The 22,729-nt window shown below is 33.0% G+C and overlaps 1 protein-coding gene and 1 pseudogene across 9 annotated transcripts in view; one reads left to right on the plus strand and one right to left on the minus strand.

Annotated features, from left to right (window-relative positions):
- Positions 1–22,729, minus strand: part of SENP7 (SUMO specific peptidase 7) — a 118,791-nt gene that overhangs the window by 25,607 nt on the left and 70,455 nt on the right. For all 8 annotated transcript variants that reach the window (XM_081026638.1, XM_081026636.1, XM_081026641.1 and 5 more), the window contains 7 exons: positions 14,135–14,253; positions 11,217–11,398; positions 9,751–10,090; positions 9,001–9,158; positions 7,441–7,587; positions 3,067–3,100; positions 663–842 (listed from right to left, as the gene is read on the minus strand). In XM_081026638.1, coding sequence (XP_080882764.1) covers positions 663–842; positions 3,067–3,100; positions 7,441–7,587; positions 9,001–9,158; positions 9,751–10,090; positions 11,217–11,398; positions 14,135–14,253 — 1,160 coding nt within the window. The remainder of the gene's footprint in view (positions 1–662; positions 843–3,066; positions 3,101–7,440; positions 7,588–9,000; positions 9,159–9,750; positions 10,091–11,216; positions 11,399–14,134; positions 14,254–22,729) is intronic.
- Positions 16,461–21,737, plus strand: LOC308506238 (HORMA domain-containing protein 1-like; annotated as a pseudogene). The gene is made up of 2 exons: positions 16,461–16,466; positions 20,521–21,737. The product of its transcript is annotated as an HORMA domain-containing protein 1-like (transcript).

Below are 22,729 nucleotides of genomic sequence, written 5' to 3' on the forward strand. Positions count from 1 at the left end.
TTAACATCTTTTAATATGCATGGAAGTATAGGTGGAAGGGGAGATAGAAAGATCAAAGAGGTAAGAAAGAACTTTACTAATTTGATTTACCCAATTCTAAACCAGACTCCTTTAAAGTTGGAAACTAAACAAAGTTGGGAAATACCTCAGGATGTGTATATGTATATATACATATATATATGTACATATATGTATATATGTAAGTGTTATGGGAGCATACAGAAAAGTACTCAACCCAGTCTTAGAGAAAGAATATATAAGTAAACTGAGTTTCTCTTTTAGAAATTAAAGAAAATGTTGAAAGTAAAGACTTCTGTATTTTATTTAACTTCGTCACTGATTATCTCAGTCACAGTTCATTATGAAGTAAGAACCAGAAACTCATAAGACAAGTAGCCCAGGATGGCAACTGACTAAAAGATACAGTATTCCTTTTATTTAAGAAGATAATTGCATTTGGTAAAGTATCAGGAGAAATTACATAAATAAATAATTTATCTTACATAATATTAAGGGATAAAATTTTTTAATTCAATAAACTTAATTTCAACTGAATGAAACTACACTCTTAAATTATTACATTCTATTAAATTATTTCAGAAGAAAATTATTTATCTGACTTCTCAGGTTATATTGAAATTTAGATATCATTTTATACTCACATTGCTGGCTTAATATAGAGTTTTCTAATTGGGTCTCAATCTCCTGAAGATAATGTGAAGCGATCCAGAGGAAAAGGATAGCGTGATTCCTTTTACTGTGATCTTCATCCTTACTTTTCCATAATCCAAATCTCTTTAAATGTGTGGTATCCACTAGCAATGAAACCTCATTCAAGGACACTAAAATAAATAAAACACAACGAATTAATAAATTAATTAATTTGGAAAATAACACTTATACACTATATAACTCTACTATACTATATTTTTCAAAAAGAATTATATGTCAAGTTTTCCAAAAACAGTATTTTCAGTGCACTTCACTACACTTAGCTGAAACACCCCAAATAATATTATTAAAGTAAAAAAGATCATATTACAATTAGAAAGGGCCAAATAATTATTAAATAATAATTAAATGTAGCAATTTAGTGTCTCATATTATATGATTTCAGTTATATCCAGGAAAGGAAAATATGAAATTAATTCCAGAGAGATTTCTTACTAGGAATTCAAGTATCACTAGCAAAAGAGGGAAAAAAGAAGACCACCTTATCAATGCAGAAAACTCAGCATAGTTTAACCTAGAAAATTATGTATTTCTATCTTGGTCCATACTATTGACCAAGACTCCAAATGCTACCATAAGCCACTTTATGCCTATATTTCTTCTCCCAAAACATCTGCATTTCACTACACAGACTAGTCACTATCAAAAGATTGTCACCTGATGCTGAAGCTGAATAACAATGAATGTCAACTATAATTTAACATATGTATGGTCAAAGGATGTGGAGGACAGCATAGGGAATAGTGTCAGTGGAATTGTAAAAGCTGTATACGATGTCAGAGGGGTAGCAGATTGGGGGAGGGGTTATCACTTTGTGAGGGGTGTAAATGTCTAACTATTACATTGTTTTGTACATCTGAAACTAATAAAAAAGAATTGTCAAGAATAATATGAGCTCCTGAATGGTCTAAGATGGTATTTCTTTTAAAATTCTTCTAGGTTTTATTTCTCAAAACTTCTAGGTAATCACTGTGAATTATCACTCTTTCTCCCTCAGAGAGCACTAAAAAAAACATCCTCTGAGGTCCTTTTTTCCCCCAAAGAAACATGAAAATGGTATAAAGAAGTCCTGAGGGTCATCTGGTACAACTTTAAGAAAACAAGCAGCTGAACTAGGAACATAAATATCAGCTAAGTATAAATGTAAGGTGGGCACCGATTTGAAACAAATCTCTTAGTACTCCTCCCCCATTGTCTCCTGGTAACTTGCTACTCTAAACTGTAGTCCTCAGCCTGCGACATTGGCATCACTTAGGAGCCTGCTAGAAATGCAGAAAACCAGGCCCCACCCTAGATGTACTAAATCAGACCTTCAGTTTAACAAAAACCCCAGGTGACTCATATGAACATTAAAGTTTGAAAAACACTTTATAATAAGCATTCAAACATACTTATCCTGATGTTCTCATACTACCAGCCATTCTTTTATTTTCACTTTTTCTTATAAATTAATCCATTTTATACATCTTTATTTCTTTCGTATTTCCTCCTTTCCTTCCCTATTCCAATTCTCCATGTCTTTTTCTTGTTCCCTTTCTGTATTTCTTACTATTTATCCTCTATGCCTGTTTATATGCATGCCAGCCTGCCTTCCACTCTTCCTTTCCTGTCCTATCCTATCCTATCGCTCCTCTTTCTTTTACTTTCTATTTACTGGCTCTTGTAATAGACTGTCTATCAATCAATCACCTATCTATGGCTCTAACCATTTATATTTTATATACCTACCTACCTACTTCCTATCTACCTATCATCCATCCATCTCATATTTTACTGCAGTATTTTAACTGACTTCTTTGGGCCCCACTGCCCAAATTGTGCTAATTTTCTTATTAGCTCCTTTTCAAATTTCTTTCAATTTCTTCTCACATTTCTTTCAATTCTTTTGTATTTTACTCTTTCCTACAGATTCATTACTTTAAACTTCTCTTTCTTTCCTCCTACGCCTCCCTTTTTATCTTGCCCCCTTTCTTTTTCCTTCATTTTTTATAGCCTTTTTCTATATCTTTTCTCACTCCATTTCATTCCATCTTTTTCTTTCTTTCTCTATTCTTACCCTGCCTATGTATCCTGCATGCCTGTCTGCCTTTCTTCTTCCTTCTTCTTTCCTTCCTTACATCATTCTATACTCCTTCTCTTCCTTCATCCCTTTATTTCTCCCTTCCTCTTTCCCTCTTCCATTTCTTCTTCTCTCCCTTCCCTTCTATTTTTTTCTTTACTGGCTCCTGTTTTAAAACATTTTTCTTTTCCTCTCTATATCCTGTTCTAACTCTTTCTCTTTGCATCTATTTCCAAATTACAGTGGAAAGAAGTCATAAGACAATGATAGCTTACCTTGAAATGGGATCTTAACATACTTTGGCGTGAACTAAAGGAAAATTACAAAAGCAAAAAATGAGTTACCACCCAAAATGCGTTATTATTCAAACTTTTCAAACCACAAGTACATACTCAAAATCTACACCAGAAGTGCTCCTGCCTGTTTATCAATAAACTAAGAATATGTTTCACTATAAAGACTTGGTTTTACTGATGTTTAAGAATCCTGTGCAAATAATTTAATTCTCAATATGCTCATTTATAAAAACACGTTAAGACTTTACTTAATATATTTTTCAACAACGTTTTTTGAAATAAATCCCTCTCTACAAGCACTGCGTAAAAAAAAAAAAAAAAGTTTCTTGAATTTTTGAAGAAATAAAACAAAGTCCAGAAGAAACTGCCAAAAGGCTTCACAAGGTGTCACTGACTTTAGTAAATAAACTACAAAACAGGGTTTGATTCTTGGCTTTGTTGACATTCCCAGCATTCATCTGTCTTTGTTCCATGTTACAAATGCCCTCCTGACTGAGAAGGCAGCAAGGTTCTTGTCTTTCTGCTCCTTCTGCCAGGACACGAATTTTCTCTAGGTCCCTCTTTTATGTATCTGACCTCCTTAAGTGCTGCTTTTATAATAAACTCTCAAGAGTTGTGGAACACCTAAATCTTACATGTACCTTCTAAAATAGGCTTGTGCTTTGACATTTGCTTTTTTATTAATATAAAATTAATTCATGCTTATTTATTTATTCTTTGGTTAGATTTCCCTTTTGATCAATACATTTATGAAACTGTTGATCAAAGCAGGGGTACAGTCTGTGAATACAAACAAAAAACAAAATCAAATATGGTTTTGATACACGGGTACCCAAATCAACTGCCAACAGAGTTCCAAACAAACAGCAAACAAGGTTCGGTGATACCACAGGTTTACTGTGGTTCCATTTCTTTTGCCAATTTAAAAATTATGTCATATTATAGTTTCACAAATATAAAAGTCGTATGTCATAGAGTAAATTAGCCACAGAGAAAAATTCAAGCAAAATGGCACATGACTTTTTAAAAGCTGAGCTTGGGGTTCAAATCCTGTCTCTATTATCTCCACCACTTCACAAATAGTAAGTCGATAAACTTAGGTAACTTACTGAATTTCTCTCAGTTTCCAATAAGATGTTTAATCAAGGGGAACTATTATCATTAGACACTGGCATCTGATTACGTTATCCAGTTTAATTTAGTCAAATCCACCTTATTATTCTGTCTCTTTCAACACAACTGCTATATATTTGGTGTACATTTTCCATATATATATCCATACAGATACATAGCCATATATATGTATATATATGTAAATATCCATATATATTTCCATATCCATATATATATATATATATATATATATATATATATATATATATATATATTTGGTGTATACTTTCCCTTGCCAAATTTTAACATGTTCCACTGGGTCTATACTCTGATAAAATATATCTTAGCAAATAAAAATAACTAACTATAGAAAATGAATATGAGTGTTTGCTTTTGAAATTTTATACTCATTACTATGAAATTACAAACGAGTAGTGCATCTATATATCTTTGCTCTCTACTTTCTACATTATTCTCTCATTCGCCCACTGTAAGTATTTTTGTCCTATCAAACCTCCCACTTGGCAAGGATCTGATACTCATTTATACCTTTGTAGGATAACTAAGCCAACGTGTAACCTCTCCCAAAGGCAAAGCCCTAACCCCAGCTAAAATTTAATCCTCGATTAAGAAAATGACAAAGATGTTTCTGTGGCAGGAAGGTTAACCAAGTTCTCTGAAATCATATCATCTCTATTTAAACTTGAAAATAAAGCTAAACAAAAGAGCTATTTTTATAACTTAGAACGACAGCTAATAGAGTTCTCTGAACATAGTATGTACTTAATAAACATTTTCCTAGTATCAACAAAGCTAAGATCTAAAGATGAAATGTTCACATATATTGTAGCATTCTTTACACTAAAAAAGTAATAACAAATATCCAACTATAAAACAATGGCTCTAACTTATATAATAGTTTACCACTATAGGTATTTTTCTAGCTCAGCTAAATTGTAACTATCATGATAATGAGAACAATATCTCCAGTGTCTACAGCAGTGCATGGCAGACACTCACTAAGCATTAAGAAAATGATTAAATTTAATTCTCATATATATTTACCCCCCAAAAGAAGTTCTTTAATTTCTAAGTTACAGAACATCAGGAGCTTTGTCTGAAAAAGAACATACACTAAAGTCTTTTGAAAAATTTGAAAGTCTTGAGACTTATTTTTAACTATTTTTGTCATTTCTAAAATTGCTTATGCTCTCCATCAAAATATAATTACTTTAACTTTTGCAGAATTCCTCACATGCATATATTTTACCTGCATATATTTGCTTTGATTTACTAAACCACTTTCTTATAATTAGACATTTAAGTTTTTTACTTTAATTATAAGTGTTCCAACAAACATGTGACAAATTTTTAAGACCCATTTTATGACATTTATTGACTATTTGCTGTCCCCTACAATTTGTAATAGCAAAATACTAGGAGAACTGAAAGGTCCAACAGTCGGGAATTAAGGAGAACCTAAGTACGCCAAAACAGGTACATGAGTTAAATTAATTTAATATAATCACGGTGAGTTACAAAACAGTATGTCATACCATTTTGTTTTAAATATATATATAGTATGAAGAATACAGAATGAAATACACTGTAGAATTAGTGGCAGTTGTCTCTGGATAAGTAAGATTATAGGTGCTCTTTTAATTATTCCTTCACTCATTTCTAGTTTTTTGTTTGATTTGTTTTTTCCCCATAACAAGTCCACCTAACTATGTAATAACATAATTAATGCATTAACTAATGAAGATATATGGTTCAATAATTACTTTCGATTTTCCTCCCCAGCCAATCAATTATTGTCACATATTTAATTACCCAATTTTTTTGCCATTAGAAAGAGTTCAACAACAAAAAAAAATGGTCAAACTGGAAGTTAAAATAAAAAAGCAAAAAAGGAGGGGAAATTGTGAAAAGCGAATAAAATTCCTTTAAAAAAAATTGTAAAATCACCTCAACCATGCCAAAATTATTAATATCTGAAAACTAGTGACCAGGGAATATTAATTTTAAACTGAATGGCTCTTGTGCTTTCAATCAAAGCGGTTTTAATTATGTCAAAAGCTACCATTATTTGTAGTTCCCAGAATTTGTTGGATTTATACATAATGTTTACTTTTTTGGTGATCAGGTCTTCCCTCATGGACAGTCACCAAGTAAACATCTACTTTATGTCTTAAATCATGTACTGTCTTCTCTGTGAAGTCCTTCCTGATTCTTCCAAACAGATATAAGAAGTCATTCCTATATGCACCTTTCTTGTACTTATTTCTATTGTACATTTTACCATACTGTAAAGTAAATATCTATTTACATGTCTGTCTCTTCCATTATACAACCAGTTCCTTGAAAGCAGAGACCATGTCTTACCATTTTTATACTCCCTGTCTTATTCCTAACATAGTGAAATATTAATAAAACTTTTAGGAAAATACCTGAGTATTCAATTTAGCTAAAGTTTATGGGGCCTTTTTAGGTTTGAGCCATTTATGGAAGGATAAAAGGAAATGAAAGCATGGCTCTTCACCACAAGATGCTTAAAGATTAATGGAGAGGTTCAGGCAAAACTATAAACCACTATATAAATCTTACAACAGTTCAAAGTCCTGTGTGTACACAGTAAAAGGAGAAGTTAATTCTGGCTAGGAAGGAGAAATCAGGAAAGGTTTCCTGAAAGAGGAAGTATTTCAGATAAGTCTTAAAAGATGATTAGGAGTTCAGCAGGCAGAAATGCTGAAAAATTATAGAGAACTGAGTAAAATCCAGTCTGGCTTTCATATACAATATAGGAGGAGGAATACTAAAGAAAAGTGGAAAAACAGGAACAGGAACTATTCCTGGAGATCCTTAAATAACAAGTTTAGGAATTTGGAGAATTCAATTTATAACCATTTAAACCAGCAAAATGAGATTTTTTATTTGTGCTTCCAATTATACCCCGAATAAAATTATACTTTATCACCAAATTAGTTTTAGATCCCAATGTCAATACATACTACGCATAATTTTTTTCATACATGATTTTCATTAGAGTAGTCAGATCAAAGATATGATTTTAGAAATCTCTCCCCAATTAAAGACATGTTTCAAAGTTTGTATGACATTCAAAGTGTCCCGTATAAAATTATTCTCAATTCTGTTTTCATTTGCACTAAAAAAAGAAGACAATCTGAGAATACCTTATCCAAGATCCTAAACTTATACAAAAAAATTAAATATACTTACTGTTACACAACCTTTAGAAGCTCCTTTTATCTTGCCAATATAAACAGAAGTAAATATAAAATCCAGTTGTAGATCCATCTCATTACTAGGTGTAACACAGGAAATGTTTTCCATGACAGGATTATATGGACATAACTCAGATGAAGCCTAACAAGGAATAAATTATAAAATGCATGTAACCCTAAGTATTATATAAATGCTGACCATGATTTTCAAAGTTAAATACTTCTTTAAATCATTATTAGTGAATGAAATTGAAGGATTTTATACTGTTCTTACTGTGAAGAAGTAATTATTATCTAGATTATTTTTTCTTAAAAAGCATATGATTGGGGCGGCCTGTTGGCTCAGTTGGTTAGAGCACAAACTCTTTAACCGCAGAGTTGCTGGTTTGATTCCCACATGAGCCAGTGAGCTGCACCCTTCACAAGTAGATTGAAGACAACTAGCTGACGCTGAGCTTCAGGAGGGGCGGCTGGATGGCTCAAGTTAGTTAGAGCGTGAGCTCTCAACAACAAGGTTGCTGGTTCAATTCCCCCATGGGATGGTGAGCTGTGCCTCGTGCAACTAAAGATTGAAAGCAGCGACTGGACTTGGAGCTGAGCTGCACCCTCCACAACTAGATTGAAGAACAACGATTTAGAGCTAATGGGCCTTGGAGAAACACACTGTTCTCCAATATTCCCCAATTAAAAAAAATTTTTTTAAACGAGTCACAGAGACAGATTAAATGTTAATTTAAAACAAAGAATTTAAAAAAAAGTCTATGATTTACCTTGAGAAAATTACTCTAAATAATTAATAATCATTTCTTAAAAATAAGATAATCAGAGGCTGGTAATATGAATGAAGACTGACAATAAATTATTTGAACCTTACTTTAAAGCTATACTCTTCAAAGTACTATGTCAAAAACACAATTGGGGGACATTAAACCAACAAAGGTTTCCATTTATTATTTTCTGCAAGAAGGGAGAGACAAAGGACTTAACAAACTGATAGGTATGTGACATTATTCTAAATCCCCCACATTATTTCATTTGCTACTCAAAATAATCTTGTATCATTATCTTCATTAAGGAAGTTAAGTGAGTTGTCCAAATGGCAGACCCAGGATTTGAACACAGGTTTGCATATCTTCAGAAGCCATGCTCTTTCCTCTGCAGTATACTGCCTTAACAGCAAACGAGGAAAACGAGTAATTCCAAGCAGCTACAGTACTGCAAGACCAGACACACAAATATTGGAAACTGTTTAATTCTAGAAAAAGTTTTGATAAAGTAACTAAATGTCTAATGTGAACCATTAAAATATATATATATATTCAATAGAATATTTAGACTGAAGAAATATAAATCACGAGAAAAAATGGTATAATGTTTTTAATTCAAAATAAAGACAATTATTATATTTCTCTGAAATTAATATGAAAGTGTTCTCAAAATTCAAACTAAGAAAAATTGTAATTTTTGTTACAATATGCTCCTTGATGAAATAAGTAGTCATTAGCTAATAGTGAACATTTCACTATTTATCTGTGAGAAGGCAGAAATAAATTACCTGTACTGACTGGCATGTAATCAATGGTAATTCCGACAATGTTGATTTAGAAGTACTCTCATTTTCATTAGTGATAGCATGGTCTTGAGTAGGTTGTAATTTAAGAATCTCTGAACTTTTATGTTCAATGGGTCCTTCTTCATCACTGGAAACAACAACTAAAAAGGAAAAACTTATTTTTTTAAATATTACAATAATCATATATCAAACAAAGAACTTTCTAATTCATGTGATATCTTTAATAATCCCAGTAAATTTAATCATCTATCTTTATTCAGTTTAGAAACTGGTCTATCATTCATTACCTAATTTATACTAGTTATATACAATGTTTCCATATCAGTGCTATCGTTTAGCAGTCACCTGAAGGTTGAAGGACAAAGACATTTAAAAAATAAATAAGACCAAGATAAGAATTTAGAAACAAGTCCTAGTTCTAATATTGTACCATCACTATGAATTGTAATTTAAATCCTGTTACATTAGTTGCTTCGGGAAATGGAGGGCTAGGAGAACATGTGGGAGACTATTCATTGTATATCTTTTAGAACTTTTTATGTACAGTGTGACCACATCAAATACTTGAAAATTAATTAAATAAAAATTAATGACAATAATTAAATAGCACTTAAAATCTCTGCACTTCATTCAGCTTCATCAACCAAATGACAATAATGGTCCTTACAGAATCTTTTAAAAATCTACTGATGAGATAAAATTAAGAGCCTTTCCAATCCTCCTGTTACTTACTTGTTTCAGCTGAGATAAGTGATTGGTTCCCTTCACTGTGTTCACTTAAAACCGGTTTTTCTATTGCATTCAACTCACTCTCATCTTTTTCAACCAGGGTAGAATTCCCCGCAGTATCAGTGGAAATAGAGCTCTCAAAAGTTTCAGTGATTGAACAGTCAGGGATGCTTTTGAGAGCAGCACTCAAAGCGACCTCTTTACTATTAAGTGAGGATAGCTTAGTAAAATCACTTTCTACAGGTTCAGGCGTAATTTCTTCAAGCAGTTTTGGGTCTTGATAATGGTTTTCACTTGACTTTTCAAACTCAGTGAATAGTGTTGAGTCATTATCTTGTTCTTTCTGAACATAAATAAATGCATACAAAAAATTAACATTTTTCAAATTTGGCAACATAAAAAATCAAATTTGGCAAAAAAAACCAAACTTTTTTTAAGTTTAAATTCCTAAAGAAGAATATAAAAGTAAAAATAGTATATCATTTCTATAACTATAGGGACAGAAAACTACACAATTATACTACATTACTCTTGCCAGTGTCTCCCAAGTATAAAGATACAGAGTTCGGTCTGTCCAATCTGATGACTAAACATTTTGAAAAGTATGGGACGGTGAGACTCCCGTATTTACAAGTGCTTCAGGTAGTCTCCCATGATCTAAGTCAACTTTAGAATGAGAAGAAGATTTTTTACAGTTTTATTTTGCAAAAGCAATGAGGACATGATATCAAGTGACTAGTAACGAGAGCGAAAAATTTAAAACCTAACAGGATAACAATACGAAAAATTACGAAAATTAATCATTGCCTTCAAATCTCTATTGCTGCGTAAATCTAAATCATGTGTGTAAGTCAAAGGCCTGCAAAGTCCTGAAACGCATTGTGAATCAAAGGAATCAAACAGCTGTCTTCTTATTGTTTTGTTAACCATACATGAAGTCTTTGAAAATAGGTAATGTAAAAAAAAAAAAAAGAAAATAGGTAATGTATGCTTTAAGTATGATAATTCTTTACTTACAACAAATTCCCTAAACTCTAGATAAAGAGAAGCTTAAAGAAGTTGGTAAGTAAATAACTACTGATTAAAGAAATCTGGTAATAATTTTACAAGCAAGTGAAAAAGCAATTAGCTAAACAGTACAAATAGTATTTGGTTAATGAAAGGGAAAGTAAAATAAGTCTGATGATATACACCAAACTACTGAGTAAGGAGTGGCATCAGAGGAGGAGAAATTATAACTTTTTACTCATTCATAATATTTAAATTTGTTCCAATAACTGTATTACTGCAAAAATAAAGTTTCTTTTAAATTATTTGTTTTAAATCAAACAAAGAATCAAAAAAGGAGACAAAGAAAAGAAAGAAATCTGAAGACAAAAGCAAAAAGCTAGAAAAACATTTGGCCACAGTCAATTCATTTTTATGATAGCACAAATTATTTCACATGACATCTAAATACCTCTACTTACTGTCTGTTCTGTGGGCTTATATAAAGAAGTACAATTATGAGAATCACGTAAATTACTTCTAAGCCTTTTCTTTCTCTTCCTGGAAATCAGAGTGGGTTCCATTTTTGAATCAGAATATGTATCATCCTTGTTTCTGCTCCCCTCTTCAAGATCATCACAACCTCTGCTTCCACTACTGAGCTCTTAAAAAACAAGAGACATAAATATAACCAAAAAATACAGAATGAATCCCTTTTAGGAGAGCTCTTTGAAATATCATCAAATATACCACTTCCAAACTGAATGTTAAAAAAGAAGTCCACTGTTAAATTCTCATATGACATGACATGGATGGATATGAAGAGATACCCTATTTTAAACTACATACACAAAGTGAATGTTCGTTGTACAATAAATATGAGGAAAATATATTAAAAAGAAGTATTCTTTAGTAACCAAAGCAAAGCAATCAAACCATGTTTTACCTTTTACTATAACTTCAACTGTAATACCAAAAAAGGGGGGGATCTTAATAAAATTCGGAAAAAAACATGGAAAATTCACGTTTTAAAATTTTTCGACAATTCATTGTGATCTTAGAATTTGTTGTCTTTTTAAAATGTAAGTTGTGCACATATTTTTAAAGTGAAAACAGACAATAACAAAAGAGCAGAGCATTGATCACTGCTCTTTTGAAAGGAGCCAAAATACCTTTCTTCAGCATCTGACTATGAAATCCATGGCAATTACTACTAATAATGCTTAATATTTCGTTTATCAACTATACGTACTATACTAAAATACCTTCCAATAGGTTCTACCTGAAAATTACCATGAATCATTTTGCTTTCTGAAGCTATATCACACAAATACAAATTCAAAGGTTATGCACAGCAAATCCCAAAGCATATTCCCTAAATCCATAAGTTATTATTCATGCAACACTGACTAGCCTTGCCTCTCTATGCCCTCGAAGTTCTTTCAACACTCTTCAAACTATTCTTGCTCTTACTCTAGCTTCACAGACAACTAATGACTAACATTCATAATATCTCTTTGTTGTTGTTTAAAAGGCAGGCATTGGGATATGATTGAAGGCAAAAACTTCAAGAGTCAACAGTCTTCCAATTTACTTCCTCCCCCATGAAAATAAAATCCCCTAATCATCAACAGAGTATTTTGAAAAGCACAATAAATTTTATTTGTAATTTTGTAAACTGCAAAGGTAGTCAAATACAATTTCTATACATAAAAACTTTATTAAATTAAAATTTCAAATATAAATACTATATCAAAAAGACTGATGAAAGGAAAGTGGCTTGAGAAAAACTCTATTATATAGGAATTTTCCTTTAAACAGTTCACCATTTGCACTTCAGCCAAGACTGTCTCATGGAAAACAGGAATAAATTTATTAGATAGAGCTAGACATTGTAAAAATATGATTCCACCTGCATATTATGTACAATTTAACTTGCAAATATTAGTAGTATATGAAATCAGAGATGAAAACATCCTATAAACAAAAAATATTAAATATTTCCAATGTATTATTTTTATAAAAGCAAATTCCACAATGCAAACATAATGTACTACAAAATGGTATACCTGGAGATTAAGAATTTCCATTAATTTATGGCATATGTTAAACAACTGGAATTAAATACAATTATTAATAGGATGAAAACATGAGTTTTAATACCTCATTTCCAAAACCTTCAGGGATACTAAGAAAATATAAAGCATTTCTATTGTTACGCACTTTTTTGCCTGCTGTATATCTAAAATTCCACTGTGACTTTGTAGTAATACTGAAGGGCACAAATCAGAAAGCTTTTTATTCAATTATTTCAATTCTATCTAGAAAAGCAGTGGAGTGTGAGAGCTTAACAGTGCCTTGACAGTATTTGAATTGAGCTCACTTATACAAGTACTTATATTTTTACTTGATAAGTAATGGTAATTATTTCTGGGGAAAGCACAATTCATAAGAAAAGAAATGTCTTTCCTTATATGCAGACAATACCTAGTGACTAATTGAAAGGTTATGACTACAGAGTCACAATGTTTTCTCTAAAGATTACCCTCTTAGGAGTTGCAGCTGGTTTCTTGTATACATTGAAGTTATTAATCTAGGTTCCTTATAAGTTTTCGTCTTGTATGGAAAAGGCTACGAAAAATGTGTAGATTGCTGTTTTTCAAAGGAAGTACAAAGAAATTTTGCATAGTGTCATTAAAGGACCATCTTTTCTTGTGAATAATTTATAAAATCATTCAGAAAACAAAATACCTCACTAGTTTGAAGCTATCAATAATCCAAGATACCCCTGAAGATGTTAGTTTCCCATCTGACTAATGTAGTAAATTGTTCTGGTGCAAATTTTTGTAAGTTATTTAAAAATCTTAAAAGAGAAACAAAAAAAAGAGAAAAGAAGTCAGCTGACCCGACATGCCAGGAAGCCTACAAAGAATTTTCAGTAGTCTGGGATGTATTTACCTTTAAAAATGCTAATAATGGCTTGTATTGGCATCCTCCTAGAGTTGAGAGAAATTCTAATGAATAAAGAATGTAGTTCATAGCAGGAGGATAGGCACTAGGAAGCTAATAATAATCATCGAGTTAGCAGTAATATCAACTCCCAAACACATCCATGGAAACACTTAGAAATAGCTAAACACTATACCTTTATAGGTATACACCCAGCCCCAACAATAACAACAACAAAAATCCAAATTTACTTCTGAATTTAGTAAATCAATCAAGAAGTATATATTACAACATACAAATAGTAAATTTAGCAATTTTCTTTGTGTTGCTAAATAATCTCCCTTTATTTTCACATATCCTTGAAATGTAAAATTAAATAGTTATTTACAATTTTAAAATTATTATAAAGCAATACACAAAAATTCAAACAAGTTTTCTAAGGTTAACAAACCTTTAGGTTGAGTATCAGACACTATAAGAGAAATGACATCATCATCTCTTCTCTTTTCTTTGGTATGTGCAGCCTGTTTTGCATAATTATTATCTACTGTCTTATTTTGTTGTGAAACCCTGCAAAAAAAAATAGTATTATACTCAATTCTTCTAAACCCAAATGAATTTTGAAGCCAGCTGGCATATATTCAAGATAAAAATCAGTAAATTACAAACACTATCCCACATAGAAGAACATATGATCTAAACAGTAAAAAAATAATAAACTAAGATTTGAGAAATGAGTTCTCATTCCTGTTCTACCTTTAAATTCTCCATATTTCGTTTGGGATATGGGGTGGATACCCACACCGCAGAATTCTGCACATGAAAAATAAGCAAAATAATACACACATAAAATACATCAGACGTCTAAAAAGTAAACAACCTCACTTTACACCTCAAGGACTTAGAAAAAGAACAACTGAAGCAGGAGAAAGAAAACAAAAAAGATCAGAGCAGAAATAAATAAAATAGAGACCAGAGAAACAACACAAAATATCAACAAAACTAAGAACTGGGTTTTTTTCAAAAGACAAACAAAACTGACAAACCTTTAGCCAGACAAACTAAGAGAAAAAGAAGACTCATAAATGTAAACAGAAATCAAAAAGGAGACATCAAAACTCATACCACAAAAATATACAGGATAATCAACAGACTACTATGAACAATTATATGCCAAAAAATTGAAATACCTAAAAGAAATGGATAAATAACTAGAAACATACAACCTACGAAGACTAAAAAGAAAATATGAAGCAACCAATAACGAGTAAGGAGACTGAATTAGAATCAAGCCTCCCAGTACAGAAAAGCCCAGAACCAGATGATTTCATTGATAATTCTACCAAACAATTTAAAAAGAATTAATGTGAATCCTTCCCAAACTCTTCCCAAAAATTGAAAAGAAAGGAATACTCCTAAACTCATTTTAGGAGGTCATCATTATCCTGACACCAAAGCCAGGTAAAGACACTATAGGAAACGAAAACTAGAGACCAATATCCCTAATGACTATAGATGCAAAAATCCTCAGCAAAATATTAGGAAACCAAATTCAACAGTACCTTAAAGATAGGATCCTACACCGTGATCGAAATGGATTTATTCCAGGGGTGTAAGTATGTATCAACATCCACAAATAAATGTGATGCAACACATTAATAGAATGAAAGATAAAAGGTACGTGATTACTAATATAGAAAAAGTATTTCATGAAATTCAACATCCTTTCATGATAAAACCCTCAAGAAATTGGATATAGAAGGAAAGTACCTCAACATAGCAAAGGCCAATACAACAAATCCACAGGTAACATACTCAACAGTAAAAGATTTCAAAGTTTTTCCTCTGAGATGAGAACCAAGACAATGGTGCCCATTCTAACCACTTATTTAACATAATTCTGGAAATCCTAAACAGAGCAATTAAGGAAGACAAAGAAATAAAAGGCATGTAAATCAGAAAAGAAGTAAAACTGTCATTATTTGCAGATAATATGATCTTACATGTAGAAAACCCTAAAGAATCTACCAAACAACTGTTAGAACTAATCAACAAAGTCAGTGAAGTTGCATAATATAAAAATCAATAAACAAAAATCAGTAGCATTTCTATACGCTACTAGCAAAATATCACAAAGAGAAATTAAGAAAATAATTCCACTCACAATTGCATCAAAAAGAATAAAATACCTAAGAATAAATATAACCAAGATGGACAAAGACCTGTACACTGAAAACTGAAGACGGTTGATGAAATTGAAGACAACGCAAATATGTGTAAATGGAAAGAAATTCAGTACTCATGGATTAGAAGACTTAATATTGTTAAAATGTCCAAAGCAACCTACAGACTCAATACAATCCCAATCGACATTCCAATGACCTTTTTCATAAAAACAAAACAATCTTAGTATTTCTATGGAACCACAAAAGACCCCAAAAATAGCCAAAGCATCTTGTGAAAGAACAAAGCTGAAGGAATCACACTTCCTGATTTCAAAACATATTATAAAGCTATAGGAATCAAAACAGTATGGCATTGGTAGAAAACCAGACACAGATCAATCCAGAATAGAGAGTCAAAAATAAGTCCACACATGTATGGTCAATTAACTTATGATAAAGGAACAAAGCATATACAATGGTGAAACAAATGATGGGAAAGCTGGATAAGAGAATAAAGTGAACTAATATCTCACATTATACACAAAAATCAACTCAAAATGGATTAAAGAATTGAACATAAGACCTGAAACTATAAAACTCTTGGAAGAAAACATGGGGGTAAGCTCCGTGACATTAGTCTTATCAATGATTTGTGGGCTTAACAACAAAGCAAAGGCAACAAAAGCAATGTAAACAATATATCACACTAAAAAGCTTCTATTAAGATAAGGATACTATCACCAAGATGAAAAGGCAACCTAGGGGCCAACCTGGTGGCTCAGGCGGTTGGAGCTCTGTGCTCCTAACTACAAGGGCTGCCAGTTCGATTCCCACATGGACCAGTGGGCTCTCAACCACAAGGTTGCTGGTTGAACTCCTCGAGTCCCACAAGGGATGGTGGGCAGCGCCCCCTGCAACTAAGATTGAACACGGCACCTTGAGCTGAGCTGCTGCTGAGCTCCTGGATGGCTCAGCTGGTTGGAGCGTGTCCTCTCAACCACAAGGTTGCCGGTTCAACTCCTGCAAGGGATGGTGGGCTGCGTCCCCTGCAACTAACAATGGCAACTAGACCCAGAGCTGAGCTGTGCCCTCCACAACTAAGACTGAAAGGACAACTTGAAGCTGAACGGCACCCTTCACAACTAAAATTGAAAGGACAACTTGACTTGGAAAAAAGTCCTGAAGTACACACTGTTCTCCAATAAAGTCCTGTTCCCCTTCCCCAGTAAAAATCTAAAAAGGAAAGGCAACCTAGGGAATGGGAGAAATATCTGCAAATCATACCCATATATCCAAAAAGGGTTAAAAATGCAAAATACATTAAAAAAAACTCATACAACTCAGTAAAATTCAATAGCAGAAAAAAAATTTTTTTCAATGGGCAGAACTGAGTAATTATTATTCCAAAGACATACACATGGCCAACAGGTACACATAAAAGAGCTCAACATCACTAATTATCATGGAAATGCAAATCAAAACCACACTGAAGTATCACTTCACACCTGTTAGAATGACTATTGTCAAAAAGAGAAGAAATAACAAGTGTTGGAAAGGATGTCCTTGTGCGATGGTGGTGGAATTAGTAAATTGGTGCATCCACTATGGAAAGTAGTACGGAAGTTCCTCAAAAAACTAAAAATAGGGGCTGCTGGTTGGCTCAGTTGGTTAGAGAGTGCGCTCTTAGCAACAAGGTTGCTGGTTTGATTCCCACATGGGCCAGTGAGCCACCGCATCCTCCACAACTAGATTGAAGACAACCACTTCAGCTAAGCTGCCACTGAGCACCGGTGGGCAGCTGGATAGCTCATGTGCTTAGAGCTCAAGTTCTTAACAAGGTTGCCAATTCAATCCCCACATGGGATGGTGGGCTGTGCCCCCCAACAACTAGCTTGAAAATGGCAACTGGACTTGGAGCTGAGCTGCACCCTCCACAACTACACTGACAGACAATGAGTTGACTTGGAGCTGATGCGCCCTGGAGAAACACTCTGTTTCCCAATTTTAAAAAAATTAAAAATAAAACTGCCAAGTCATTCAGCAATTCATGTACTGGGTATTTAGTACCCCCATGTCACTGTAGCATTATTTACAATAGCCAACATATAGAAACAATCTAAGTGTCTATAATAAATGAATGAATAAAGAAAATGTGATGCAAACACACACACACACACACACACACACAAATATTATTCAGTGATAAAAAAAGAAAGAAATCCTGCTGTTTATGATAAGATGGATGGACCTTAAGGCATTATGCTAAGTGAAATATGTCAGACAAAGACAAATACTGTACATCTCACTTTCTCTCTTATATGTGGTATGTTGAAAAACAAACAAACAAACAAACAAAAAAACCTCGATATAGACAACAGATTGGTGGCTGCCAGAGCTGGAGGGGCCAGGAGGGTAGGTGGCAACGCTCTCCCTATAGTAAAAGGGACAAGTTTCCACTATAAGCGTATTGCATGTTTGAAAGTTACTAAGACAGCTCTTATTATAAAAGTTCTCATCACAAGAAAAAAAAATTGCAACTGTGTGTGATGATGGATGTTAACTAAACTTACTGTGTTAATCATTTCCCAAGGCAAACATATAGTAAATCATTATATTGTATACCTAAGGCTAATACAATATTATCTGTCAGTAACCTATCAAAAAAATTCACTAGTTAATTTTCAAAAATAAATTGATACAAAAAATTGGGAACTTGATATGGTTAATATTTTGATAGCCAAAGAATGAGTTAAATCTTTACACACAATATTCTCATCCATTATAATTATTATTAATGAAACAAATAATTATGGTATTATTTAAGTGAATAAAAATTTTGAAATAAAAAACTATAGTTATTAAACTACAGCATTCCCTTGTAATAAGATACATAAAGTAATTACCACATTTCCAAAACTATTTAACAATCGCATACCAAAAATAAATCAAGGATCCCTGTACAGTAAACTATAAAACTCATATCAAGTGACCTCAGGAAGATTGTGGAGTAGGAAGCACCTACCATCTACTCACCTAAACAACAACTGCACTGGCAGAATCTGTCTGATGTAACCATTTTGGAATTCTGCTGTCTATTAAAGGCTTGCAACTTCCAGTCAAAAAAATTCAACAAGAATTAGAGTTAATTTTGGTCAATTTCACCTTTTTTGGTGGTAGCAGATGACTTCCATAAGATTTAAAGGACTAGGACCTATTCCCCCCTCCCCCTCGTTTTTCTTTTTTTCTCTTTTGGAAACCAAACACTTAATGACTAAGACGTTACAAAGTAATCACATACATGAGGGTATTCAGAAAGTCACAGACATAACCAAGGAAAGAAACAGACTTAGAAAAGACCTAAGACGTTATGTTTATAAATCAGACTGATCCCTGGAACAAAGACATGTTACAATAAAAATTTTAAAAAATCACCAGCAAACCCTGGTGAAGGCGGAAAATCTGATTTCCAGACTTATCATATTATAAGATTCAAATGTCAAGTGTTCAACAAAATATCGCAAGTCATACAAAGAAACAAAAAAGTATGGCCAATTTGAAGAAAAAATATAGATCAACAGAACCTGTCCCTGAAAAAATCCAGATGACAGGCTCAATAGACAAAGACATTAAAAGGACTGTCTTAAAGCTCCTCAGAAAGCTAAAATAAACCTTGAACAAATGCAAGGAAGTGACTTATGACAAAATGAAAATATTCATAAAAAGACAAAATATACACACGAGCTCAGACAATCAAGTTGACAAACTCATCCTAGAAAAAGTGCTACGTACACCTCATTGCTGAATATCTCTATGGTCACCTTCGAAGTACTCCCCTTGGGAAGCTATGCAACGATGCCAGCGCCTAGTCCACCCTTCAAAGCAATTTTGGAACTCTTTTTCTAGAATGGCCATCAGAGCTGTCATCGTATTACCCTTGACGGCCTGAATGTCATCAAAATGTCTTCCTTTCAATATTTCCTTTATCTTTAGGTAAAGAAAGAAGTCATTGGGGGCCAGATCAGGTGAGTAGGGAGGGTGTTCCAAATTATTTGCTAACTGTCTAAAAACGCCCTCACAGATAGTGCTGTGTGAGCTGGTGCATTGTCGTGATGCAGGAGCCATGAACTGTTGGCAAAAAATTCAGGTCATCTAACTTTTTCACACAGCCTTTTCAGCACTTCCAACAGTTAACTTGGTTAACTGTTTGTCCAGTTGGTACAAATTCATAATGAATAATCCCTCTGATATAAAAAAAGGTTAGCAGCATCATTGCAACAAGTTCACAAACTTAATTGTCAGACCTCGTATGAACCAAAAGGAAAATTATGGAGCTAAAAGATACACGAACTAAAATGCAAAATTTCATTAAAGAGATTCAAAAGCAGATTTGAGCAGACAGAAGAAATAACTGGTGAACCTGAAGATATGATAATGGAAATTATCAAATGTAGGAACAGAAAAGAGAAAATTTTAAGAAAAGTAAACAGAGCCTAAGGAATATGTGGTACACCAACAAATGGACCAAAATATGCATTATTGGAATCTCAGAAGGAGAAGAAAAAGGGCAGAGAGATTATTTGAATAAATAATCACCAAAAAAATTCCAAATTTGATGAAAGACATGAATATAAACATCCAAGAATCAGTGTCATGCAGTTCTGGTCGCTGGTAGTGGCCCTCAAACGTTGAATTAAAGAAAATACTTAATCAGAAGATAGCCACTGCACAACTGAAGAGAACTTCTGTGAGTGCATTGATATTTCCCAGTAAGATATCAACTGAGCAGCAGTCTTTAGTGTTAGTAAAAAGGCTCCTAGCAGTTTCAGTATCCTGCATCACATATTTGAGAGGAATTTTTCCAGAATGTGTTTATGGAACAAGATATACAGATGATCTTTGTGTCAAAATTCTGAGAGAAGATAAACATTGTCCAGGATCTACACAGTTAGTGAAGTGGATGCCAGGATGCTATCAAGCTTTACAGAAAAAACATCTAAGGATGGTTGCGCTAGCTGTATATACCAATCCAGAAGACCCTCACACAATTTCAGAACATTAGTAATTTAAATTCAAATATACCAATAATGGACCAATCATGGACTTCTTAAGTAAAAACCAAAGCAGTGAATCAAGTGTGTCATCTGCTGACACGAAGAAAGCAAGTATTCTCCTCATTCGCAAGTATTATGTTCTAATGCAAAATCTAGGACCTTTACCTAATGATGTTTGTTTGACCATGAAACTTTTTTACTACGATGAAGTCACATCTGCAGATTACCAGCCTCCTGATTTTAAGGATGGTGATTGTGAAGGAGAGATATTTGATTGGGAGCCTATGTACTTAAATGTGGGAGAAGTCCCAACTCCTTGTCACACCGTCAAAGTGACTACTGAGAAGAATGAATGGAAAATATTTATTCACCTGTATTATCTCCAAAACAATTAAAAACACCACTTCAGAAAATTCTCATGGACAAAGATGATGTAGAATATGAACAGGAACATTATATAAGTGATGATTTTGACATTGAAACTAAGATGGAAGAGCAGAAAAAAAATTCTGGATCTTCTGAACTTGAAGAACTAAATTTAGTTTGTGAGGGAGATGAAATTATGAGGTGTAAAGAAAGTCCAGATCTTTCAATTTCTCATTCTTAGGTTGAGCACTTAGTCAATAACACATTTGAACTTGATGTGTCTGAAGTAAATACAATTGCTGAACTTGATGTGTCTGAAAGCAAAACAAGAAGTGGAAAAGTCTTTCAGAATAAAATGGCCAATGGAAATCAACCAGTAAAACCTTCTAAAGACAAGAAAAAGAGAAGTGAACACAAATCTGGGAAAACAGTCTGTCATCACTTTGATTCTCCTAGCCAATGCCAAAAATAAAAAACTTTAAGTGAACCAAAGGACCTTACATGAAAATTATTTTTCTTCTTCATGTTTGCACAGTTCATTGCAATATTTAAAGGAAACTGTATTACTATTTTAAGGTGTGTTTGCCCTATCTCTGGAAACTTAGATGTAGTCTTATGCAGTTAGTGAACTAAAATTGAATTCTTAGCTGACTTACCACATTGTGATCCTGAACGTTATCTGAGACAAATCCAAGAGAACTTTTGAATAAAATAAAAACCATCAGTGTCATAATTATCTACTCAATATTGATCTATCTTCCATTTTGGTGGATACTACCTTTAAAAAATATATTAATTTTTAAGGCCTTCTAACGCCATTTTGAAACAAATAATATTTATTTTGGTGTTAAATTTTGGAAGGAATTCACTTTTTGCTTATGTTAAAACTACACCATTTAACTCTGTTTGCAATTGTTATTAAAACAATGTTCTTCAGTACTTTGATACAGTTTGTTAACAATATGTAGTGTACAAGTAAGCAAATGTGCTTTACCTTTTTTAAAACATTTTTTAGTATAAGACGAAATGATGACTAAGATTTTGAAAGTCTGGCATTTTGGGGAGCAAAACTGTTATCCAGCATCTAAAATAAATAAATGAATGAATGAATGAATGAATAAATAAACAAATAAAAATAAACATCCAATGGGAATGCAGACTGGTGCAGCCGTTATGGAAGGCAGTGTAGAGGTTCCTCAAAAAATTACGAATAGAATTACGATATGACCCAGCAATCCCTCTCCTGGGTATCTACCCAAAAAATCTGAAAACATTTATCCATAAAGACACGTGTGTTCCAATGTTCATTGCAGTTTTGTTTGGCCAAGACATGGAAACAACCAAAATGTCCTTCAATAGATGAATGGATAAAGAAGTTGTGGTACATATACACAATGGAATACTATTCGGCGTTAAGGAAAGATGATATAGGAGCATTTGTGACAACATGGATGGATCTCGAGA

The sequence above is a fragment of the Rhinolophus hipposideros genome (genome assembly GCF_964194185.1).
Source record: "Rhinolophus hipposideros genome assembly, chromosome: 2".
In the NCBI taxonomy this organism is placed as follows: domain Eukaryota; kingdom Metazoa; phylum Chordata; class Mammalia; order Chiroptera; family Rhinolophidae; genus Rhinolophus; species Rhinolophus hipposideros.